We start from the raw sequence: 10,056 nt of genomic DNA, 5'->3' as shown, positions 1-10,056 counted from the left end.
TTAATTATACAAGATCTTTTCTGCTAGTCTTCAGGTCATTTTCATTGACAGTTGCTCTGTAAATTGTTGTAATTTAGGTGTGCCCTGAAATTAGGTGAAATGGGTCTTCCAACTCTGCCATCTTAGCCACTCCCTATAAAAGTTATTTTGAAGACTCCCTAGCAACTTGGAAATACATAAGCCATACTATTAATATGCAGTATTTCTCATTCCTGTTGTGCACCAAACATGTAAAAATTGAAAATACAGATTTTTAGGTCCTACCCAAGAACATTATGCCTTTGTTGGCCTAGGGTGTGGCAGGGCACTGGATTTTAGAAAAACACTCCAAGTAATCCCACTTATAGCCCACATAAAATTCTGAATTCAATATAAAAAAAGCAGGATGCCATCTGTCATTTATATTTCAAATTTAATTTGATAAAACATCTGATTGCATGTAAACAGGAACAAGGAGGGAAGAGGGCCCTGTATCTGGATGAATCGAAAATATGCTCCCTCCTGCAAAACACCAACCAAAATAAGAACCATATTTGATGATGCTAGGACTGTGAATATGTATAATTACATTTAATATAATAATATTTTAAAATATGATTTGAGTGGTGTTTTCTAGCTGTTAGTTTTGCTAAATATCAATGTAGAAATTAGCCTTCTGCAGCTGCAGAGACAACTGAATTTCCAGCTTGCTTGCATGTGGCTCAGTCCTTCTTTTTAGAGCCATAAAGTGGCCCAAGCATCACTGATCCACACTCCACAACTCTCAAAAATCACCTAAACTAGAGTCAATCAATAGCTTTGGAACATCTGCTAAGGGAGATGGTCTAGAGACCATCTAGAATCTTGCTCTAGAGAGATAAGAGATTCCAAGCCTAGTGTTGACTTGCTGCTAACTCACTAAGTGATCTTGGATAAATCCCTTCACCTTTGCAGATTACTATAAAAAGAGAGGTCAGGGGTTCAAACTTAGACTACTTCGGGGGCAGGTAATATCAATTAATGACATGGGCCAGGGCAAAGACAATGAGCAACAGGGAGGACTGTGGAAAGTTGAGAGTTCATGCCTTTGTAAAGGGATAGCCACTACTCAGGCTGCTCTATCAGGGTCACTGAGGAGAGTTAGGAAGGTTGTGCACTGCACAAAAACACTATTTCAGAGGACATGCCTTTCACATCATAGATGAAGATATTTTCTACAGAAGGTTTTGGGAAAGGATAGCTTCTAATTTGCACAAAGGTGCTATATGGGATTTCAGAACCCCGATTACTATGTGGGAATACAGCTCCAATGTTGCCAGATTTTTTTTTTTTTCTGAGAAGTTGGAGACAAGGATTTTAATGTGACATCTCCCTAATTTAAAATTAGGTGGAAACTAATTCCAAAACATATTTGACATTGGGTCAATATGTTTGTAAGCTAAACAAAACACTTCTAGGGGCCAGATTGAGGCTATAAGTTGGCAATCCATGATCCATAGTAACTGTAAGTTACTGACATTTCAGAGACTCTCATATTTTATGCACCTCATATGTAATTTTGAAGGAATCAGAAAGAAATAATTACTCAAGTGAATTATATAGATGTAACAAGGATTACATGGATATAAAAAGTAAAAGTGCATCTTTTGAATGCAAGAATATATATATAACATTCTCCCTACTTAGCATTTGGTTAACCTTAACTCATCCTTTATTATAAATGTTAATTCTCCAGAGAGAACTTCCTAAGACTTTCATCTAAATTAGGTTCTCCTGCTATACTTTCTTAAAACACCTTACTTTTCCTGAGTGAATTCTTCAAGCTCACATCATGAAATAGTCATTTGTGTGAATATTTGCTCGCCATTTGTGGAGAGCATGTCTTTCTTAACCATTGTATCCCCAGTGAGGATATTTTCTGGTACATATCAGGCATCCAATATAGATTTACGGAAGATGGATCAGTCTCAACCCCATCAGTAAAATGTCTTTTCTTCTTGGTGTCTTTGACCTGATCTTGTTGCCTGGAGTTTGACTTCTGGGTTCCTGACCTTGGAGGACATCTGGTTTCCATTGCTGAGAGGGAGAGTCTCTGGCATGCCCCCCCTCCCCCACATGTCCTGAGCCAGAGAGGAGACCCATTTCAAGCCTGTTATATTCAGGACATCCATGTCTGACTTGTGGCTGAAATCTGCCTGGATTGGGACTGGAGGACTCGTAATTCAGGCAACACACACATCTTCCAAGAGAAAGCCCACTTTAACTTGGATGCTGGGATTGGAGGGAGAATTTTCAGCCCAGAATTAAATTTTGTTCTCTGAATATATTTTGCATTCTTCTTTTATTTTATATGAATAACAAGATCATTGTGATGCTTGCTAATAAGCCATCCCTCTTGTAGACTTATGGAAGAAAGCTGGTGACTTCCAAGGCAATTGCATTTTTTGATGTTGAAAATATTTCGCTAGGATCATCTCCACATCCCCAAAACATCAGATGCTAAATCAGCTGATTCTATAAGTAGCTAAACACAGATAAAGTTAATAATAGTGGAAGAAATCTCAGAAGGAGAAGGAAAACCAATATCACACAAAGAAAACTCCTCAAGGAACCAGAGAGAAAAAGAAAGGCAGGAACAGAGAAAGGAAGATAAAGGAAGAAAGAGGAGCGAGGAGCACTCTGGACGAAGACATCACCAGGGGAATGGTGTCTGTCCAGAACTCTAGCTCCAGCTCCTTCAGCCTCTGTCCCACACTCAAGTTCAAATTCAGCTGCAGGTATTCCTCGGTCTGACCATAGGCCGGCCACAGAGGCAGGCCTTCCCCATTAGGATCCTGGAAGTGAGAGTAGAAACAGGGGTGAGATTTTCATCCTCAAACACCTGGTTTAGGAGAAAGCTGGGAAGTTCACTTACCCGCTCCGGGCAAAGTTAGCCCAGTATCTCATCATCTTCCTGCTCAGCCATTTCTCTTCCTCTGTGGCTCCTTCTGAAGGAGATAATCACAAAATCCTGTTCTCACAATGATTCAGCAGAGGCCCAAAGATGATTCACATCTTATGAATCATTTTCACATGGTTCCTCTTATTGCATCCTTAACAGCCTACCAATGCTGTTAAGGATGCAATAATGCTTGCACAAGGCTCAGAGCAACCTTGACTTACCCAAGGAATCATGGCTCCAAATGGCAGAGGCTGAGCACACATCTTTCCTGTTCACCCAATGCTCTTCTAGGCCTTTCTCTGTGACTACAAGTTCCTTGGGGACAGAGACCACGCCCCCCCATCAATTCAAAGTGCAGGAAGTTTTCTCCCCATCTCCTCTCTGTAGTCACCAAGTTACCAGCCTTAGAGGTAACCAGTGCTACCACTCTTGAGCGCATTTCTCAAGGAGTCTAGACATGCACAAAGGTTTGAGCAGATACTACTTACACACTGGGTAGTATTATGGACGTATATTCTACATCTTTCTTTTTCACTAAAATTGTATCCAGGAGCTAGTTTCAAATTACCACCTATAAAACTTCCATTTATTGGAAGTTTAAAAATTCCATTCCAAATAAGTATATATTTATATGTAATTATGTGTAAATATATAATTCATGTACCCAGTACTGTACTGAGAGGTCTTGATATTTTTTTCAATCTTTTGCTCATAAAAGCAATGTTTTAGTGTGTGCATATATTTTTGCACACGTGGAAGCATAACTGCACACACAAAAAAAGCCTAGAAGTTGAATTACTGGGTTAAAGACTACATGCATTTTAAATTTTGGTAGAGGTTTCCATTGACACATGAACTTGTCTATTTTTTCACACCTGCTTAATACACTATGTAAAATGTCCTTCCCAAGCTTGATCTGTGAAAAATGATTCCCTGTTAGACGTTAGTTTTTAAACCTCTTTGCTATGAGTGAGGTTGAGTGGGTTTTTATGTTTAAAAGCCATTTGTATTTCCTTTTCCCTAAACTGTCTATTTGTATCTGTTGCCCAGTTTTTGACTGGGTTGTACTTTTCTCATTGATTTTAGGAGCTCTTTGAGTATCAAGGAATTTAACCCTATGTTACATATGTATGTTGTTCATTTTTCCACTTGGAGAGTCCATGTGCCTATCACACAATACAGGCTCAGTGATGGTTACTGAATAATAATAATAATAACAATATTTATTAAGCACTCCTGTGATTTATGAAAACTGTTTCATTTAATCCTTATGACAACCTAGGAGGTAGTTCTGTTATTACTGGCATTATAACATGAAGAATAAATGAAATAATGAATAAGCCACAGTGCACAAACATACTCTACAAGAGGTTCTGTCTTTATCATAGAAAGGCCAGCATGAAGTGGTTAAGAGCCTCTATTATGCAATTTTTAAGTGAAATATTTTAGTCATATCTCCTGTGTGTAGTTCTTAATGTTTTTCTAATTTTGATAACCTCACACTAATGGCTTATTTTTTCAGGCACTGAACAGATCATAAATTCAGGACTAAATGAGTTAACTTCACTAGAAAAAATTCACAAACATTTACATTAGATCACCTGGATACAGGCTACTTTCGGCTGCAATTATGAAAAATTCCTGCCTTTGAAAACCCTAGGTGGTAGCCTCACGGGAGCTCTGGGAAGGCCAAGAAGGGTTAGACCAGCAGTGAGAGAGAAGGAAGTGAGCGGTTTTATTTTTCAAAAAAAAAATAAGACTACCATACAATCCCCTCGTGCCCACTTCTATATGCTTTAGTCAGGGAGAAACACTCATCAAGTGAATGTTGGCCCCTCTTTTTCATCCTGGTTTCTAAAAATATGAGTAAAGACATTCTCCTGGAAAGGCTGTGTCTATAAACCATAGATTAGGTCCAACCTGCCGGTAGGCTCTTGCATAGTGCTGGGTTGGGTAAGGCTTCTTTCTAACAGTGGGGAGTCGCATCTCCCCAGGTCATTCCAAGCTCATGTTCCTACAAGAGCAGGAGCACCTGAAGCCGGTTTCTTACCAAACATGACAATGTCGCCCTTCAGGAAGGCACCTCCAAAGACAAAACGGATTTCATCTGTGTGATCAGCTTTGACAAAAGCCGGCTTCCTGTCCTTTAAGCACTGGGGGCGATGCTGAAACTCGTAGAAATAGACAGGTGCACCTGCATCTGCAGAAAGGTAGGAAGGGTCCGTGGCAGGCATACATGCAGAGGGGAGTGGGCACTGGACCTGCATCCCCACCTATCTAGTCCTGGATTCACAGACTCACAGGTGGAACAGCCCAGAGACAAGAGTGACCTAAAATTAGCTAACCTTCCTCCTTCTCATTTGAGGCTAGTGTTCCACTGCAGCAGCCCTCATGCCCCTAGAATCAGAACTGGAAAGAGAACTCAGTGCAGCCTGAGAGGGTAATAGTTCTACTTCTCAAAACAAACAAACAAACAAAAAACCCAAAACCCTTTATATTGATTCAAGATCTACCTCCTTGTGACTTCTTTCATTGACCCTGGTTCTACTGACTGGAGAAAACTAAGCAAAGTTATTTCCTGCTTCCAAGATGCTTTGCTGCATCCTATGTTTCTTCACCTCTCTCCTAGTACAGGTCTTTGCTCTATAATTCCCCCTCTTTCTCTGCATCATCAATTTTTTCTGTATTGGATCATAACCATCAGTAGCAAACATGCTTACAAAGTCTCTAATTAAAGCACACATGCACATAAATATACATGCACAGGCATGCGCGCACACACACACACGCACACACGTACATGCAAACATACATACTCTTGGTCTCAACTTCCCTTCCAGTTACTGACTTATTTTTCTAACACTCTTCTAGCAAGCCTTACAATATAGTTGCCTTATACTCATTTTCTCTGCTTCCTTTCCTCTCATTTTCTCTCTCTTAATCAAAGTATCATGGATGGACAATAAACAGCACAGATTATATATATATATAAAATTTTTTTGGTCTTTTTGCCTTTTCTAGGGCCGCTCCTGCTGCATATGGAGGTTCCCAGGCTAGAGCCATAGCCACCAGCCTATGCCAGAGCCACAGCAATGCGGGATCTGAGCCGTGTCTGCGACCTACACCACAGTTCACGGCAATGCCGGATCCTTAATCTACTGAGCAAGGGCAGGGACCGAACCCGCAACCTCATGGTTCCTAGTCGGATTCGTTAACCACTGCGCCACGACGGGAACTCCAAAAGCACAGATTTTAAGTGTAGACTTTGCATGTTCATGTAAACACCACCCGAAGCAGGATACAGAACATTTCCATCACCCCAAAACTTCCCTTGTATATCCTCCTGGGCACTCTACTAATAGACAACCAATGTTTTTATTCCTATCACAATTAATTAATTTTGTTTGCTCTTGATCTATGTAAATAGAAAAACATGCACTCTTTTGTATCTGGCTTCTTTTGCTTGGCATAATGTTTTTGAGGTTCATCTATGTTTTGCCTGTATCAGTAGTTGACTTCTTATCACCAAGTAGTAATGTCATTGCATGACTATACCATAAATTACATATCCAGTCATCTGATGATAGACATTTTGGGTTCTTTCCAGTTTGGGGCTATTATGATTAAAGCTGCAATGGATAACCATACACAAGTCTTTTATATGGTTGAGTAACAGAGTATATGTATGTTGAACTTCATAAGAAACTTACAGTTTTCCAGAGTGACTGTAACCATTTTACATTCCCACAAGAAGTCCTAAACATTCTACACTGTTGGCAATACTTTTTGGTTATATGGTTTGAATTTTTAATATTAGCCATTCTAGAAGGTGTAAATGGTTGCATCATTTGGGTTTACTCTGCATCTCCCTGATGACAAATAATGTTGAGCACCTTTTCATGTACTTTTTTCTCTCATTTATCTTCTTTTGTGGAGTCTTCAAGCCTTTTACCTATTTGTCATTGAATTATTTGTCTCTTCATTATTGATCTGTAAGAGTTCTTCTAGTCTGGATATGAATTGTTGTGTCAGATAACTGTACTGGGAATATTTTCTTCCAGTCTGTAGCTTGCATTTTCATTTTCTTCACAGTAATTTTTTTAGGTAAAATTCACCAACATAGAAGTCAGCACTTTAACAATTTCAAAGTGTGTAAGTGAATGACTTTTAGTACACTCGGAATGTTGTACAACCATTACCACTATCTAGGTCCAGAACATTTTCATCACCCCAGACAGAAACCCAGGCCTATTAAGCAGTCATTTCCTCATTCACCCTTTTCCTTAGCCCTTGGAAATTTTACATCTCTATAGATATGCCTATTCTGGACATCTCACATAAACTGAGTCACACAACATATAGCCTTTGGGTCTGGCTTCTTCCACTTAGTAGTGTTTCCAAGGTTCATCCAGATTGCAGCATGTATCAATATTTCAGTTCTTTTTATGGCTGAATAATAATCCATCACATATATACACCATCTTTTGTTTATTAATCAATTGATGGATATTTGTGTTGTTACCACTTTTTGGCTACTAGGAATAAGGCTGCTATAAACATTTGTGTATGGTTTCTTTCCTTTTTTTTTGACCACTCATTTTCAAGTATCTTGGGTGTGTTCCTAGGAGGGGAATTGCTGGGTTGTTCATACTTCTACATTTAATTTTTTGAGGAATACCCAAACTGTTTTCCACAATGGATGCACCATTTTACATTCCAATCAGCAGTATATGAGCATTTTGATTCAACATCTTAATAATTTATTTCAAATTAATAATTTATTCCCATTATTGTACTTTTCAATGCCAACAAGGAACCATGAGGTTTGGGTTCAATCCCTGGCCTCGCTCGGCGGGTTAAGGATCTGGCGTTGCCATGGGCTGTGGTGTGGGTCGCAGATGTGGCTCAGATCTGGTGTTGCTGTGTCTGTGGTGTAGGCTGGTGGCTGTAGCTCCAATTGGACCCCTAGCCTGGCAACTTCCATATGCCGTGGGTGTGGCCCTGAAAAAACAAAAGACAAAAAAAAATTCATTCATTCTGCAATCTCTGCCTTCTGAGATCTTAACCATTTACATTTGATGTAATTACCAATAAGGAAGGACTTATTTCTGCCATCTGCTAATTGTTTCCTATCTTTGTTTATCTCACATATTTTTTGTTCAATTCCTCCATTACCATCTCATTTTGTGGTAGATAAATATTTTCTGGTGCACCATTTTGATTCAACATCTTAATAATTTATTTCAAATTAATAATTTATTCCCATTATTGTACTTTTCAATGCCAGAATTTCTATTTGGTTCCTTTAGCATTCATTTTCTCTTTCAGCAGAGATGGAGAGTTAGCCAGGTGTGAGAGTTTAGGGCCTTCTCGGGCCTTTTCTGAGCATCCTTCCCACTGTGGACATAAACATGGCCTTCTAGATTTCCTTTCCCCACTGTAGTATCTAAGTGCCTATCTTGAAAACTGATTAACTGCCTGTTTTATGGACTTCCCACTCTATTCTATTCGTCTAGCCTTCAGTTATTACTAGGCTTTCTTAATTACTATAGCTCAAAGATAAGTGTGATAATCAGGTGACTTGTAAGTCCTCCACTTTGTTATTCTTTTTCAAGATTGTTTTGGCTATCCCTACATTTCCATATAAAGTTTTGAAATCAGCTTAACCATTTCTCCAAAACCACTGCTGAGATTTTCCTTGAGATTGAGATCGTACTGAGTATAGAGATCAGTTTGCCCATTTTCTCTTGAATCCATTTTAATCAGATTTTTACCTTCATCATTCCATCAAAATAGTTCCTCTCAAGGTTACCAGTGATGTCCATGTTGCCAAATTTAAGAGTCGGTTCTTATCGGTCACCTCAACAGACCTTATAAAAACTTATAAAACTATCTCTTGCTTTATTTTACTGTATAGCACTTATTGTTATCTAACAAGTAGGTTCTCTATATATACTTGTTTATTTGTTTCCAGTCTTCCTGATTGGAATGTGAGTTTCATGGCTGCAGGAAAGAGGGGTGGAAGAAAGGGAAGAGGAAAGAAAGAGAGAAAAGGAAGGAAGGGAGGAAGAAAGAAAGAAAAGGAAAGAGAGAAAGAGAAAGAAAGACAGAGAGTGTGTATGAGAGAGAGAAAAAGCAAGAAGGAAGAAGGGAGGGAAGGAAGCAAAGAAGGTCAAGTTTGTGCCCCAAAAGTAATCTTTTCTTTATGATTGCTCCACTACTCCTTATAGCTAAGACATTTAAGAAGACATTTTCAAAGAGAAAGGAAAGTGGGGGCCAGGCCCCAGAAAATATGGGAGGTGGGGCTTTTATATATAGTCCTGAAGAAGGGGAAAGGAATTGAAACAACAAAGACTGATCAACATTCTGAACTCTGAAAGGCAGGGGAACTGCACAGTGCTATATGTCAGGCATTCTTGGGAGCTCCCTCTCAGCAAAGAAACAGAAGTATAGAGCAGGTGGCCAGTCGGCAGGCAACAGGGGTCCCTGAAGCCACCAGATTTGTGGGAGGAGGGCTGCTAGGAGACTCACCTCTGTGATATTGAGCTGTGACCAGCCCAGGCACCACAAAGAACACATCTCCAAGTAAATCCAGAAAGCGATTTCGTATATCAATTAGAGAGTGCTTGTTGTGGAAATATTCATTAGCCACAAGGTATAAATACTGTACAGGAACGTGCTGTAAGACATCATGGTGGCAAGAGACCCTGGTCAATAGCAATAGCCAACACACAACAATAACAGCCAAGCATTTGCCTTCACGGGAATAATTTTGAGTGCTTTTACATGCATTGTCTCATTTAATCCATGCAGCAACCCTATGATGCAAGAATCAAAATTAGATCTGTTTGACAGATGAGGGAAGTGAGGTTTAGAGAGGTTAAGCGATTTGTTCAAAGTGGCGGAACCATCGTTCCTTCACAAGTCTACTTGCATCCAAATGCCACACTCCTAATCACAGTGTGTACACCTCTCTGAAATGTTTCAGAAATAGCCACCCCTGGGCAGAGCTGGGCTACATCATTTGTGGGGCCCAGTGTAAAGTGAAAAATGTGAGGTCCTTATTCAAAAATTCTAAAAATTTCAAGACAGTGAGAACAGAACATTTAACCAAGTATGGGACTCTTCTAAGGATG

General features: G+C 39.5%; 1 protein-coding gene across 1 annotated transcript in view; it reads right to left on the bottom strand.

The window, feature by feature from the left end:
- CES5A (carboxylesterase 5A) overlaps positions 2,302-10,056 on the bottom strand; it is a 31,932-nt gene continuing 24,177 nt past the window's right edge. The window contains 4 exon segments of the mRNA XM_021097098.1: positions 2,302-2,814; positions 2,894-2,966; positions 4,971-5,120; positions 9,452-9,599. Coding sequence (XP_020952757.1) covers positions 2,583-2,814; positions 2,894-2,966; positions 4,971-5,120; positions 9,452-9,599 — 603 coding nt within the window. The 3' untranslated portion in view covers positions 2,302-2,582.

This window comes from Sus scrofa, chromosome 6 (genome assembly GCF_000003025.6).
Source record: "Sus scrofa isolate TJ Tabasco breed Duroc chromosome 6, Sscrofa11.1, whole genome shotgun sequence".
NCBI lineage: Eukaryota > Metazoa > Chordata > Mammalia > Artiodactyla > Suidae > Sus > Sus scrofa.
Note: the sequence above shows the minus strand (reverse complement) of the source record. Positions and strands in the feature narration are given on the sequence as shown.